The sequence below is a fragment of the Hyaena hyaena genome, unplaced genomic scaffold, assembly GCF_003009895.1.
Source record: "Hyaena hyaena isolate Hyena2069 unplaced genomic scaffold, ASM300989v1 scaffold_5, whole genome shotgun sequence".
NCBI lineage: Eukaryota > Metazoa > Chordata > Mammalia > Carnivora > Hyaenidae > Hyaena > Hyaena hyaena.
Window position 1 is genome coordinate 8751334 of NW_024080637.1, and position 17123 is coordinate 8768456.

Below are 17123 nucleotides of genomic sequence, written 5' to 3' on the forward strand. Positions count from 1 at the left end.
ATCAAGAAGATGTGGTTTATCTATACCATGGAATACTACATGGCAATGAGAAACAATGAAATCTGGCCATGTGTAGCAACATGGATGGACCTTGAGGGTGTTATGCTGAGCGAAATAAGTCAGGCAGAGAAGGACAAATATCATATGTTTGCACGTATAGGAGGATTACGAGGAACTTGACGGAGGAACAAGGGGGAGAAGAAGGGCGGAAATGGTGGGGGAAAGGGAGAGAGGCAAACCATGAGAGACTCTTGAATGCTGACAAAAACTGAGGACTGATGGATGTGGGGGGGAGGGGGGATGGGCATGGAGGAGGGCACTTTGGGGATGAGCACTGAGTGTTATGTGGAAACTAATTTGACAATAAACTATTTGTAAAAAAAAAAAAAAAAAAAAAAAAAATGACATGGGACTAAATTCCAAAACCAAGAATGGAAGGAGAGCTAAACATGAGTTACAGATACTATTAATAAGTGTAAAAGAGACAAATGCAAAGCTACGGTCAAAAGAAACACACAAAAATAAATGATACTGCATCAGGAAATCTCATCAAGGAAAAAATGTTAACTGGAAGAAAGCAATATTCAAACTACAAAGTAATGGCCAGAATTTCAAAGGAGTGGGCAATAGTGGAAATATAATTAAAGCAACTCTTGTTTTGTTTCCTCATCTGTGGCTTCTTGTTTATTCTGCAAATTCTTGCCAGTTGGTTTACTAATATCTGAAGTGACCACATATCAATTTAATAAAATAAACTTTCTACCTTCAATATTTAAAACCTCAGAACAAAGAACTTACTCCTAGGAAGGTGGTACTTAACAAAAAGGCATCATATTAAAAATTCTGTACATTTCTCTTTTCATTTAATTATGAAACCATAACAGAAATTCACCAGAAAACTTCCCCCTGGTCTCTACAGCTGTACTACTTACTTACTTAGAGTAATAGTAGTACTATAGTAGCCAAAACATTGAGGTCCTTCTGTTATTTCTCTAAAAGGTCCTTGTTTTAAAATGGTTTAAGGCAAAACAATGATTATAGAACTTACCTTTCTCTGTTCATCATCTTTGCAGTTTTGAAGTTTGTCATCAAAAAGCTACAGGATTAAAAAGAAACTGATTTTAGTATCAAGCCACTTTACCATATCGTATACATTTACTAAACATAGAAAAGCAAACCTTAGTTCTTGAACACATTTCTTCCAGGGATGACCTTTATGTATTTTTAAGTTAACATATATATTTCCAAACAACTATATCAAATCCAATTCTACTGAATTATTTTAAGCGGTCAAGTTCAATTACTCTGGTAGAATTACAAGCAAAAGAAAACATTTTGAACTTAAAATATCAACTGAAACCTAAGTTTTTTCTGCTTTGTGATCCAAGCTTATCAACACTCCATATTCTTCCCAGGACTTTTGCTTATAATTAATTTTAAAGTAGGAATTGAAAGAGACAATTTCAGTATTAATAAAGTAGAGAAATCACCTCTCCCAACCCTTACTCCCAAATATGGAAAAACCAAGGCCTTAGAAATTGAACCACTTTAAAATTTACCAGTTTCAAAGAACTTTAAACCAGAATATGAATCTAATCTTGTCATACTTTCTTCTGATTATGTCTAGACATTTTTTAATGACCAAAAAAGTACATTATACACCCAATTTATCACTATAATCAGAGATAAAGATCTGTGAATAAGTCACCCAGATCTTTTAATAAGTCAGCTTTAAAAAATGCTGAAGTCAGCACACCAGCATCATCAAAAGAAGTATAAATTAACCTCCTCTTGTTTTTTGACCACAGTCTGTTTGCTTGGATGGAGGAGCAGTTAGCGATAGTAAGTAACGGAATGGCCAGACACATGATTGAATCATTCATCACTCTTGGCTCTGGTACTGACTGCACCAAGGGGAAAAACCCACGTTCAAACTACAGGACTAATGCCTTCAAACTGACAAAGTGGTTTACACTGCATTAATTGCAATGTAATATGAAGTAAGAAGGAGGAACAAAAAGAGAAAAACTGCACCATCTAAAAACAGGAGCACATACCCAAGTGTGGATATTCAGATAGCAAGCAAATCCCAACTCTATGCCCATTAGCGCCAAGAAGGCCTGTGGGTTAATGGCATACGCAAATATGTTTCCCCTTTGTGAGAAATCCAGATAAAGATCTTGAGAACTGTCAACAGGACTTTTTTTTGTTCTTTTTTTAACTCAAGCCTATGTAAACACTGTTCTCTATTCAGAGGGCATTTATGTGTTTTCTAATAATACAGACTTCTTTGAAAACTGAAAAAAAAAATGCTGAACCATATAAAGATTCAAATTAACCATATAAAGAACCATATAAAGGCTCAAATTAACATCAAATAACTTTAAACTCAGAATCAAGCTTGGTAACATTTACTACTTGATACCAATCCAGTATATAAACTAATGCCATACCTTTAATTGTTCTATCAAGATTTGTAGGTAAGCATCGGCCTCTGTAAGTTTCTTATCAAAGTCTTGTACACTAGGAACAAATCCTGAATCTAAACCCTAGAGAAAAAGAAAATTTGTAATAAATCTAATAGTACCCAGACAATGTTTAATAGTACAGAAGATACTTCGTCCTTCATACAGGACATTTCAATTTTAAAGTAAAAATAGTACTTTTACATAAATAATAGGCATATTTAAACTATCTAAATTCTCCAAGAATAGTGATACATCAATCTCCCTCATGAACTTCTAGCCCTGTTCCCTTATCAAACATGTGCTGCTGCTTAAATTAGGATTTACCCTGCTCTTCAGAATCATTTTCTTCTATCCCAAAAGCCCCCCAAATTGCTCCCAGTGATCTCCAGAGCAACAGTAATTTAGACAAATGACCTCGATTACCACCTTGATTACCTCCTACTTTACCTCCACTTTGTTTGATTCCTCCAGTCCTTTAATCCTAATTTCATATTCTATTTAGTTCTCCCATTCCCTAACCCACCCCATTAGCACTGCTGCACTCTCTCCTTATTAAAAAAGAACCTCAAAATTCTCACCTATTCTAAGAATAGGGCCCTAAGTGAAAGTAACAACACTTCTGTCTTAATCAAGTTCCCTACTCACTCACTTTCACCCTCGGCATGAACATTACACTCTGGACATGGTGTAAATGTTTATTTATTTAAAGGGCCTACTTATTTCTCAGTTTAATGGTCTAGCATTTGCATGTTCTACTTTTTACACACTAAAAAATTTTAAACTTCCAGAGCATGGGATGCCTATGTTTTAACTCTACTCAAAAGAAACTTGAGTTCTTAATCATCTCCGACTGAAAAACACATCCTAGGTGTAAAAGACAAAAAGTGGGGTGCCTGACTGGCTCAGTCAGTGGAGCGTGCAACTCTTGATCTCCTGGTTTTGAGTTCCAGCCCCATGTTGGGTATAGAGATTACTTAAAAATAAGATCTTTAAACAAAATAAAAGACAAAGTTGGAGACTAAACAAGGCTACCAGCTTGCCATACTGGCATGCCCAAATGTCATGCAGTTAAACAGGGAAATAAGGGTCACAAACCACTAACGTCACATCCCCCAATCCAAGCACAAAATTCAGTATCGAATGGGTAAAATACAACAGTTAAACATACCATACTTGATTTTCAGTTGTTGGCCAAAACATGCTGATCATTTTTACATTCCCCAATTTAGTGAACTGAAACCAGGGTTCATTGTATAGTATACTAACACCTTATCTCTGCACAATACTTTATTATTACTAAAGCACTTTTACAGCCATTATCTCAAACACCAGACTGAGACTTTATAGTATGGAAAACAACAATGGGTTGGCAAGTCTGGTTTCTAATTGCAGCTCAGCCACCAACAAGTCTCTCTGGCTGTTTTCTTAACTGCCAAATATAGGCATCCTCTTCATACTATTATTGATGTGGCAGCTAGTACCTCTACTTAAGACTACAATTACTAACACGATCAATTACTACTATTACTATTTATTGTTGCTCTTGCCAAACTAAAATTCAAATTTTGAATCAGAACAGTAAAAAACAAAACAAACCCTAAGTCATATTAGACCATGGGAAAATCACCTTATCTTGAAATGCATTTTCTTTTTCAAATTCAAAGGCAGTAAAACTGCCTGTTTTATTTTCGTTTTTGTTTTACATATATGTAAAGAAACTGCTTGAAATGAGTATTAAAAAATTCCTTCTCAATGAAATCTCATGAATAAAGACAAAATTTTAAGAAAAATCACAATAAACAATGAATGTAATAAAACTGTGGTTTAAACACCTTCATTTTAAAAGATAATCCAAAAAACTTCCTATTAAAACATTTACTATATAGAATATGATAATAAAAGATATGGAAAGGAAGGACAGATCCATTACATTTCAGAGATACTATAGTACTGGATTATGAAAGAATGAAGTGATTCCTTTCTGTTACTATACCACAGAAAAATTAGAACTGCTTGGCTTAGTTTCTGTTTTATCTCACATAGCAATAAAACATAATCACCATTAATGTAACTATAAGATCCAGTTAAAATCAGTAAAATATTATGTGCTTGCTAAATATTAAAAAGGTTAATGGCATATTCATAAGTGAACAAAAGTTTAGGCATCTAAACAAGAAAATGCAACTTTTAAGAATTTTCCCTCTTTTGAATCCATTTAGAACTACCACTGTAAAAATGTAATTAACATATTGTTTTGAACAAATCTGATTGAAAATCTTTCAGTAAATAAATGGAAACAAACTGGATTTAAATTACTGAGATCTAAAACCCATCTACATTAATTCTTAAAAAAACAACCCTTTGAAATTGCTATAATCATAGAACCTCACCCTGCCTGGCTCTCTTCTTAGACCTGCCTCTAGAAAGTCTTCCAAAACATTCCTTTAGCCTTAGAATAAACTCTACACATCATAACATCCAAGTCAAAGATCTACTCACCAATATATTTTTATGTAATGTATAATAGGAGGTTTATAACAAGAGTTATTAGCGTAAAATCCCAGAACTGGCCTAAACTTCCTTGCACAGTAATCCATACATCTCTGATGTACTTAAAAAGAAAATTTATAGTTGCCCCATCTCCAATCAACAAAATATCATGCAAGCATTTATCAACATGGACAATTGATAGTAATTAAACTGCTTCCTCACACTAAAAGAAAATACCAAGTTGTTACTATGTATTGTGACTTATAGTAAGTACACAGAAACAAAGCCATCTTTAAAATCTCCCACTTGAAGTTACTTTTACAATGTCTTTGAAAGTCTTCTAGTCTTCACTTGAGTTATCTCACAGACAAGGAACTCATTACCACCTAACATATACTATTTCATAAAAATTCCCTTGAGTCATAATTATTCCTCTTTCTAGTCAACATTTACAATGTAAGACCCTACATTTATTCATGTCCTTTTTAATGGAGTTTTGTTTTAAAACAAATCACCAGAATACAGTCCTTATATCATGTTGAGAATGGTATGTCTTCCTTCCAAAAGAACTAAGAACAATCAGAGCAGATCCTTTAAGACAGTGTGTGACTTCATATTTCTTACAGGGTCACTCTCGAGAACAAGCCAGTTGGGAGTCAAGCAGATAATACATTCTCTATGCCATTCTTTCAACACTATACCCTCAGGGATAGTTCAGCCTTGAATAAATGCAGGTGGCACTGACTGCAGCATCTGGCTGCTACTGATGCCTTGATGGGGGTCTTCTCCACTACCCCTCCTCCCTAAGATTCTTTCTGCCTTTTTATTCTCTTCCTCCTCCCCTTTGTCTACTCCTTCACTCCCTTATTCAGGTCTTTCCTTCCTTCCCTTTTGTCATTCAGCAGTGACCAAAGTGGTTTTGTTGCACTTTTGGCAGTCAGGACCAAAGAGTTGCTGCTCCCTAATTTACTATATTGATGAGGCAGAGTTCTCACTTGATGACTTCTGTGTGAATTCATTTAAAATCTAAATTAAACAGAACTATTACAGAGAAATAAAGGGAAATGGTCTGTAATGTAAAAGAAGTTAAATTGGAACAAAAGAAATGAAATCTAAATCTTTAAGTTAGATAAATCCATAAAATCAGAAATTAATGTAAAGGAAAAATTATGTGGCAAATATACTAAAAACAAAACAGTCCCTAGTTTTCAAGAATACTTTGCTAATAAGGGCACCTGGGTGGCTCAGTTGGTTATGTGCCTGACTCTTGGTTTCGGCTCAGGTCATGATCTTACAGTTCAGGGAGGTCAAGCATTTCATCAGGCTCTAGAGTCTGCTTGGGATTCTCTCTCTCTCTGCCTCTCTTTCTCTGCCCCTTCCCTGCTCTCTCTCTCAAAACGAATGAACATTTTAAAAACAAAAATCACAACAACAAAAAAGAATATTTTGCTAATAAAGGAAGCTATAAAGTACATTTGTAAAGTCAAGAAGAGTAACACACTATTCCACAGCAGCCAGGATCAATCTATCCAGTTTAAAATATACAAAGAGAGGAACATTTGGCCCCATTTCAAAAATAATATCTAGACTGGCAGAAGAATATCAAACTGTCTCAAAGCTGTATAGAAGTACCTCCTACTACCTTCCTAACACTTATACTGAATAGCATCACTTCTCAGAAAGCACTTCAAGGCTAACAAATGTCAGCAAAATTAAAAGAATTCCTATTAATGACTTCAGTTGGGGATATTAAACACTATTAATACATACACATAACCAAATGCTTCACCTCCATTAAAAAAAGTTTTGCAAGGACACCCTTAAAACTGTCTGATGTATATATGAACTGTACCTGCTTTATAGAGGTACTCTTTTAATATAATAGTACAGGAGGCAATTTTTGAGGCAGGCAGTTAAGATCTTTTAAAGTAATTCCTGGAGACAGAGGAAGAGTAATGAACAGTGGAGGTAAAACTGGTAAAAGGTGGTTCAGGGTCTTGCAGGTCAGAATCAGGCAATAAGAAAGTCATGAGTAATTTGAGGAACTGAGGAGAATAACACAGAACAGGAAGGGCTATAACACTGTGAAAATAAATTAACAAATGAGTAATTATTTTCATATCAAATCTTATTTTACAGCAAAAACATAAAGGACTAAGTGCCCTATACTCTGCTTTCTCTTATATAGAAATAGTATATAATAAAAATATGTTGCAAAAAGAGAAAAGGAAAATATATTAGAGAAATCAGACCATGTAAGTCTCACAGAAAAGTTCAGAATAACAAGAAAACAGAGTAAGTTATCAGTAGTAGAATTGTAAAGGGGAGTAGCAGCTTAAAAATTTAACAAAGGAAAAACACCAAAGAAAACAAGCCTCCTAATGAAAAATAAATGATATGAATCCAGACAAAAGTAGATGTTTTTAAAAATTAGTAAAAACACACAGCCTACAATTAAAATAATGAAAACTTTCCAGAAATGTCATTTTGATTAAAATATGAGAGTATTTGGAAAGTTTATGTTCACAATTAGCAATTTGAGATGACATGCATCACAGATACGCTTTCATCCAATGAAAGAAGTATAGAGTATACTTACAATTCAATCACTTACAATTATTTTTGAAAATTCAAGAACTGGAGAGATACCAGAAGACTGGAAAAAAGCAAGTGTGGTACTGATCTTCCATAAAAGTAAGGAAAAGAGAGAATAGAAAGTTACTTTATCATGTTGTGAGTCTGACATCAATAACTAAGTAAAGGAATAATAAGAGAAAAGTCTGTAACTATTTAGGGGAACAATAGGTACATGAGCAAGTGGCAAATTAAAAATATATATATATTTTATGCCAAACTTAGGGCTTTTCTGTTCCTTAAAAATTTGTTAGCAAATTAAGCTTTTTGAGAAATGACACCATTTTGTCTCATCAAATGACTTAAAAGTTGGCTTAATGATGAAAATAGTATACTAAAGAAACCAGAAATATTAATAAGATCATGATTTTATGTCGAGTATACTACTCTGTGATTTTCTTGGATTGCTAAAAACCTGGAAACATTTATAATCCCTATTGTCTCTGTGGTTTATCCATCTCATCTAAAAGGAAGAATAGGATTTAGAGGTATAGGGAATTTCTAAGGGCAGGAATTTCTATTTTTAATCCTAAAGAATACTCCACTATCAATTCATTTGGAGTGAAGACGATCAGTTCAAAACTGTCAATAAAACTGAGCCTATTTCTAAATGCTTTCCTCCACTGTAACTTCAGGCTATTTTCCATTTAAGTCAATGTTCTGATAATCTAAGGTTCCAGAGCAAGTTCTCTTTTAATAACATGGTAGCTATAGTTAACTTACCAGCACTGCTGGTACCCCAAGAATATCCTATAAGGTTTTTTTCTGTAGTTCTAAGTGAACAGTTCTAACACCACGGATTCACCATGGATGCACAATGTATGTTACAATTTTTCACAGTATTAGGTCCTCTGCTAGACACTTTATAAGTTTTCTCATTTGATTATTACAAGACAGTAAGGACAAGACAGACATTAACCCTATTTTGTAAGCATTTACCCAAATCATGAAGCAGGAGTTTTCTTTAACTGGGATTTTAACCCAGTCCTTTGACTTTAATCTGTTACACTTTTCCCTTAAATCACAATAATGTCCGAAAAGAATTCATGGCATAGGAGCACTAAAATGTAATCTAAAAACTTTCTGAAGGAGACTGATATAGCTAAAATGGGCACAAGCTTTAAGGTCAGACTGATGTAGCTTTAAATCCTGAATTTGCAACTTCCTAATCAATTATTACCTATATGATCTGGCCAAGCTACTTTCTTCACTGCCATTTTCTCATCTAGGGATGGGCATAATAAAAAACCAAAGTTGTTGGATAGATGAAATGAAAGAATATCTGTAAAGTAACACAGTAGTAAGTTTTCTACTTCCTCTTCATAATTTGGAATCATAAATAACCAGGATTCATTATCTCCAGGGCCTAAACTAGTGCCTAACATAAATAGGGCACTCAATGAACATTTGATGGGGAAAAACAAAACTGATTAATAACCAGATAATACCACAGAACATATGCAATTTGAATAGAGACCCATAATCAAAAAAGGATATAAGCCTAAGTGAAATTGTATTTAACGTTCCTTTAAAAAAGGAAAACAGTAAAAGTTGATAAACTCTGAAGATAATAATAATAAAAAAGATATGAGCAATACACAAGTCATAAAATACAGTTATAGAAAGTAACTAGAAAAAAAATTCCATATCAGATTTTCAGGAAAGTATTGAGTACTACGCCTGAATCACAAAAGGTGAATAATACTGAATTATTATTGTGGTAATAAAAAGTCAAACAATATAGAGAAAGTCTTTTTTCACCATAAAATAAACTGATTTCTTTAAAGTACATCAGCTCTTTAAAAAACAGAATCACTTTTTTTTTTAATTTTAAAAAATGGCTTATGCATACTATTAAGTTTCTGTTTAAAAAGTACATACCACAAAATAAATGAATTGCTCATAGAGTTGGGAAAGAGAGCTACTTTGTCAAACAGGAATTATGTACAGACATTGGTGTCAAAATTCATGAACTTGAATCATAACTCTTAGTACAACTGCTTATTCTTCATATCTTCATCTAATGCTGACATTATAATATAACCTAAGGCCTTACAGAAGGAAACACTAATACTGGTCACATAAAATGACGTGGTTACTCAACTGCAGAAAAAAGGTTTGGGATCTGTACCATTTTCCTCTATTTTTAAATCACTGATAGGTTGTCTTTCCAAAAGAGTTCTCTCAATTTATTTGATAAAGTCATATAAGAAGTCCTGTCAAAACTAAATACAATAAAAACCTGAAGTTTATGAACAGGATGACCATACGTCCTAGTTCATCTGGGGTAATTAATGTTTATGCCTGTTGTCTCTGAAAAATTATCAGCAGCCTCCTTCACTCTCAAAAGTATTCCAGTTTGGACAATCAATTGTATGGGCTCCTTCTATATAAAGAATGTAACTAGCATTCTGGGAGGTGTGTGAGATTGCCTCTCAGGTGTCAGAATGCAGCACATTACTTAAAAAATGGTTTTAAATGAAACACAAGTTTAAAGGCTCTGAATGTAGAAAGCCAATTACAGAAATTAAGCTTTACCAGAATTCAAGTTAATTAATATTAACTGGGTGCTTACCTTATGCTAGCTAAATGGAAATGTGAATAATATAAAAGTTACATTTTTAAGAAGTTATTTTATTTATACACACATTCCTCTCTGAAATAGAATGCAAATAACAAAACACGTGAAACACATCATGTATTATTACTGGGGATGGGGATTAAGGAAAGAGGGTATTTGAGATAGGGACTATCGTAGTTTTTACTTTATAAACTCACTTGTCTGATTTTTAAAAATAAGTATACAGTTGTTTTAATTTAATTAAAAAAACGTATGTAAAAATATTTGGAAACGTTTTCCAAAAATTTTACAACTGTTTTAGCTTGCAAAATCATTATTCTTTTAAAATTATCTACAATAGCCTAAAATGTCTTGAGAGTAAATTTGTCAATACAACTGCTTAGGTATACCTTTCCAAGCAAAATGTAGCATAACAGATTTATAACATCATTAACAGATCAAAAGTACAAACTGGCAAAAAAAAAAAAAAAAAAAAAAACCCACACACTGAAAATTAGCAATCAACACTATGTTGGAATAAATGCCAAGAAGGAAAACAGCCAGTAAAATGAAGCAGAATACCTATTTTTTTCCTACATCCTTCCTGCCAATAGCATAATAACTCAACATTTAAGAAAGCAAACTCATAAAAGACAACACCCACCACATCACTCCCTCTAACAAAGCCCTGTTTGACCATGTGGTGGTGGCAATCACCCAAAGCCTTTCTTTTCACACACTAGTAGATCAGGCTACTAGCCATCTCTTTCTTAACAAATCACAGGTTAACTCATTCCAAGATTTATATAAGCTCTGAGTGGCTTACTAGTATGGGATGGAAAAAATACATTCTTCTTCTCCCCAAGTAGTCCTCAGACTACTACCTAGCATGCATTTAACAGCATTCTGGAAAGCATAAAGTCTCACTACTGTTAAGGGCCCACAAAAATTAAAGTTTTAGGTAAATACTGGATATTTGCTCCAAGCATAACTAAGAGAAACTCATATTCAAACACATGAATCCTTAACCTGAGTATTTTAGTAGGTCAAGTTTTGAAATAACTGCAGAATTCTCTTACATAGCATAATAATCATTAAAATTTTGATTATGAAATGTTTTCAAAAGCAAAACTTGATATATTCTTCTGATAAACCTGGATCTCTCTATAGCAAAACATAACACACTGAAATGAAACAACATCCAACAGGAGCTAAATAATAAACTAGTCAGACCAATAGACAAGTACTAAAAGGCTTAGATCTCACATAAACCAACCAAACAAAATAGAAGAAAAACACTGAAAAGAATACTGTAATTGGTTTGGCACGTATCCTTTAAAAAACTACCAAAGCAGTTTTTGCATATCTGATTTTAGCTGCTAGTGAACATTAAACAGAAGCCAACAGGTTCAGTTTTCCTAAGCTGTTAAAAGTGTCATAGAAAATTACCCTAATTTAATTGTGGCCACAAATCTATCAAGATTGTCTATAACATGACTAGCATATATAAGGACAGGACTCAGTATTGTTCTCAACTGTATCCAAGGCCAGTGTTTGGTTTGTAGAAAGTGCTCAATAAAAATTTAGCAAATGAAGGAATTCTGAAATGTCCCTACCTGTTAGCATTTAAACATAAAAAGTAATCAAAGAAATTATAAATCAGTGTATCATGAAAAAGCATAAATAACTCACTCTAAAGGATATTATTTTACAAGTACAGAAGCTGATGTTTTTATGGCTAATTAAAAGTTTTTAAATAAAAAAAATTAAATAACAGATAAGACACTGTATTATACAGGCAGTACAAAAAGCAAAGCAGGCAGGGGCGTCTGGGTGGCTCAGATGGTTGAGCATCCAATTCTTGATGTCGGCTCAGGTCATGATCTCATGGTTTGGTCCGTGGAATTGAACCCTGTGTCGGGCTCCACACGGGTAATGCAGAGCTGCTTGGATTCTCTCTCTCTCCCTCTCTCTCTCTCTCTCTCTGCCCCACCTCAATTCATGTACCCACACACTCTCTCAAAATAAATTAAAAAAAAAAAAAAAAAGACCAGGCAATGACAACTGATTTACCCCTCTAAAAACTTATTCTTCTCATGCCAAATCTTCTCATGAGCAGTTTTATACATGCAGGTATCCCGATCTTTCAAAAGTCCACATTACCACTTTGCTTTTACAAAAGACCTTCCATCAGTCAGTACCTATTTTCACTAACCAAAAGAAATCTGAAGAGGATATCTTCTTTTATGAAAAAAAGGCACAAGGCAAAAACAGCATTCAGCATTTGTTTTGCATCAAGCTGTTAGAGAGGGAGCAAACATCACAATCGAGTGGCTCCACCAAGTTCTTTCTCTGGGAACTACACTCAGCATCTCAGCAATCATGCTGCCATAGCTTTGAACTGTATCTGTGAGCATTTGTGCTTTATCGTAGTATCTTGAGCATCCATTAGCAAGATGTGTCTTAAGACATCAGAAAAGTCTGAGAGGTTATTTTTAGGGTCTGGGATCCCTCAAAAACCTTCCCACTTAAATTAATGATAATTGTTTCTTCATTTTACACCATTTTGACTTTGGAATGGTTTCATAAGAACACTATTTTCAAATAGTGGAGGAAACCTATACCACTCTAGGATTGGAATTCAGCGTTAAAATAATGACTTATTCACTGGGTTATCTCTTTTAACTATGGCACTGTGCTAGATGCCAAGATGAAGCAGATGAAGACCCTGCCCTAAACATTTCAAATCTATATATAAGATACACATCTGTCTACAAATAATTCAAGCGTGATCAAATAAGTGTTAACGAGAAAAATGCTGAGAGATCAGAGGGAAAAGCTGAGAGGATGAGAAAGGTTTCACAGAGGTAATATTGTGAAGTACAAGATTTGGACTGACATGTGAGGGGAAAAATATTATAGCAGTGGCCAGAGGCTGGGAAACACCATAATGAAATGGAATATTTGAACTTCTCTTTAACAAAGGGGCTTGAAATGAAATATTTGAACTTCTCTTCAATGAAGGGGCTATAGAAATGAGAGCAGGGTTATGTGAACTAACAAGAGGCGCCCAAGTGCCCAGGAATGAGGAATGGCAGGAAGCCTTCACCACCCCAAGCCTAAAGGCACAAGGAAGGAAACAACATCATCTAGGGCGAACTGGAGGAGGAGCTACTCAAAGGACACTCTAATTATAGTGCACAGCCACTGCCAGAAATGCATCAAAACAGTGCATCAAGAGGAATAAATAAATACCCCAAGAGTGCTTTCTTTTCTTCCTTCTATCTTCTGTTACTACCTCCCATTGGCTAACCCTAACTAGAACCCAAAGGAGAAAGAACCTCAGGTGACACAGGCTGTAAAGGTCAGCCTTCCTGAGCAAAGAGCAGAGAAGGGAAAAGAAGGAATCTGCAGGAAAATGGAGTATAACCAGAAAAGGCAACCTCAGGCTCAGGGGCTAGTGTAAGTATAGAGAGGCTGGAAAAAGAAGGAGGCCAAATGAAGAACAATATGCTCTAGGAGGAGAATATGTTTTTCAGATTCATATGCTGAATCTGAACGAAAATCAAAATTAGTGGCTTAACTGGAAAAATTATTAGGATTTGAAGAGGCAGGAAAGCAATGCATGGAGCAGCAGCAGGGTAGCACCCTGGTTCTCTCTATGGTTAAAAGAGTAAGAATCACTGGGCTCTAGCCTAGTTAATCTAGTCTCTAAACTGTGACCTTGGGGAAGTCATTGGGTTTCTCTGAAACTGTTTTTCCCACTATAAAAATAGGTAAAGGTTGTTTACAACAAAAGGTTGTTAAAACAATAAGATCCCTTCTAGTTCTAGGAGCCTGTGAAGCTAACATCTCCAGGTAAACAGGCATGTTCATCAGGTGAGTAAATAATCTTTCTATACTTGAGAAAACTGGAGTCCACTTATTTACTTAAAAAATTAATTTTGTTTAAATAAAGACAATAAGAACTTATAGGTTCCAACTGCAGCCAAGACCTGCACAATACAACAAAGAATTTTAAAATACAAGCAAACTCTATCATTTAGTGTAACCCTGAAACTGAGTGAGAAGACCAATGTAACCAGATTTTAAAACATGCTTGGAATGCAAAGAACCCAAAGAAACAACCAAATAAGCAGAATAACCTGACTAAAGTGGCACATTTTGGAAAAAAACAAATGAGGTGTTCAGTCAATGTAGCAAAGAAGCAAAGTTCTTAAAGGTGTCTCCAGAAATAAATGAACTACAATGTAAAAGGACTACAAGTCTGTCTGTCTCTCTGACACACACACACACACACACACACACACACACACACACACACACCCAACCATTCCATCACTATATTCAATGAATATCTGTTATGTGCCAGGTACTATCATGGTCTCCAAAGGATATCTTTAAGGACAATAGGGAAAACAGCAAATAAAATCATTACCTAATCTTCTGGAATGAGCTCAAATTTCACCCTTTCTAAGCAACATGCTCTGACTTACTATGATACTAACTATCATAGAATTAATTAGTGTCGGTACTGAAGTTAGTATTTCTTCAAAATACACCAAAGATAGTACAGATTGAGGGAGCAGGGGGAGTTTGCCTAGGATTCTCTCCAGTGTTGTCTCTCGGATGTGGTAGCAACCAGGGAGCTTGATGACTTAGGAAATATTTCTGCCTCACAGGGTATTCTCTCCAATGTTGTCTCTCAGATGTGGTAGCAACCAAGGAGCTTGGTGACTTAGGAAATATTTCTACCTCACAGGGAATAAACCAAAATTTGAGTTTGCACACTTAGGACATCATTAAGTCATATATTTTGATCATTTAACAAGCATTCATTGAGCACCTACTATGTGCCAAGCACTGGACTACAGACAAAGACCCTGAGGGTACAAATATGAGTAAAGAACTCTGACCTCTGGAGATCATGGTATAATGCAAGAATCAGACATGTAAGCAAAAAATCTACAATACAACCTAATGTAGGCTCTAATATAGAGATATGAACAAAGTGCTACAGTAGCACACACACAAAGGAAAAGAGAAACTCTAACTGGTTCTGCCTGAAGGAAAACCTCAAAGAAAAAGTAACAAGTGAGTTGTATGTGAAAGGAAGAACTGGAGGTTTATCACTTGTTAGAATTCTAAGCAATTATAATTCTAAGCAAGAGGGAAGGGCTGTTTAAACACAAAGAACTGAGAGGAAAAGTCATGTTCTAAATGATTAACAGTTCACAGTGCTGGAGTGGTTAACTTGGGTAGAGCACCTGCAGCTAAGTTCAGACTAAAGAGAGAGAAATTAGGACCAGGCTGTGAACGGCCTTGAAGGACTTTTGGCAAAATGGATTCAAAGCAGACTTTTTTTTCTAAATGTTTCATTTATTTCTAGGAGACAGAGAGAGACAGCGTGAGCAGGGGAGGGTCAGAGAGAGAGGGAGTCACAGACCGAAACAGGCTCCAGGCTCTGAGCTGGCAGTCAGCACAGAGCCCGATGCGGGGCTCGAACCCACGAACCGAGAGATCATGACCTAAGTGAAAGTCGGACACTTAACCAACTAAGCCACCCAGGCGCCCCTCAAAACAGATTTTTAAACACTGATAACTCAATCTGATCTGACTAGGGATAAAAAATAGGAGAGGGAAGACTAGTTAAAAGGTTTTGCAAAAGTCTAGGTAAGAGATGATGAGAGCCTAAATTAAAGCATTACCATGTGGAAAAACAAGGACAAATCCAAGAGACATTACTAAGGCAAATTTAACAGGATCTGGTGACTGGACGTGAAAAATAAGGGAGATGGAAAATAGCTTTAAATATGTATAGTGAAACATACATAGGCAATTAGTCATTTGTATTTCTTTATTAGTCTATATTAGACTATATTTCTAAAGTCTAAATATTTTCTAATTAAAATATTTAGGGAGAGGGTGCCTGGGTGCCTCAGTCAGTTAAGCATCCGACTTCGGCACAGGTCATGATCTCATGGTTCCTGAGTTGGAGCCCCGCTGTCAGCACAGAGCCCACTTCAGATCCCCTGTCGCATTCCCCACAACCACCCACCCCCGACCCCTGCACTGTATCTTTCAAAATAAATAAACTTTAAGATATAAATAAATAAAATATTTAGGGAGAGATCCTTGGCTTAATTATAGATTCACACTAAGAACTATTCTTTCAAACATAATCTTTGTTTAAACCTTTACTGAAAAATCTTTCTAAATATAATATGTAGGCTAACTACGTTAATCATTTAAACTTTTTCTATAGAATCCTCATAAACATCAGTTATCACTCCATACTACAAAGGCTAGACACTGACAGAACTCAACACATCCCAGGGGATATCCTAGAATTTGCTTTTCAGAATAAAAGCCAGGTATTATCTTCCTCAAGCAATAGACTGCACACCGTGCAATGGCCTGATTTTCCAATTAGCAGAATATGGCTGGATCACAATGCTCTTCCCTGGCTGAATTAAACTTAAATTCCCTGATATGATCTTCATATCATCTGGGGATGTCTGAGTAATCAGATTATTACTGAATACAATCTTTTTGCATTTAAAAAAAATGCCACCTAGAACTTTAGAAATATCAAAATGGATGTAACCAGTAGCCTTTGCAGCTTAGTATTTTATTGAGAGGTACTTCAAGCATAATGCCATCTCCGTCAAAACCAAACTCAGGACACATTGGAAACAGATCTGGTTTCTCTGGGATATTCCTTATTTCTCATTTAAGCTCTCAGACTAAAAGTCCGATTTTTGGTGGGTTATGTCTTCCCTGAATTAGGAAAGGTAATATATTATTTTTATTTAAGTTGTCTCTTGCTGAGCTACACAAAAAATGAAAGTTAAAAAACAATTTTTTAAAGAAAATGAGATGTTGATGTTAATCCTTAAAGGGCTTTATCACTTAATTCAATACGATGTTCTTAGAAATGATTCACAAAGAGTGGATGAAAACTTCCAATT

General features: G+C 35.0%; 1 protein-coding gene across 1 annotated transcript in view; it reads right to left on the minus strand.

Moving 5' to 3' along the window:
- OSBPL9 (oxysterol binding protein like 9) overlaps window positions 1-17123 on the minus strand; it is a 177717-nt gene that overhangs the window by 42992 nt on the left and 117602 nt on the right. Inside the window, exons 5-7 of the mRNA XM_039238149.1 lie at window positions 7573-7641; window positions 2454-2549; window positions 1049-1096 (exon numbers count right to left, since the gene is read on the minus strand). Coding sequence (XP_039094080.1) covers window positions 1049-1096; window positions 2454-2549; window positions 7573-7641 — 213 coding nt within the window. The remainder of the gene's footprint in view (window positions 1-1048; window positions 1097-2453; window positions 2550-7572; window positions 7642-17123) is intronic.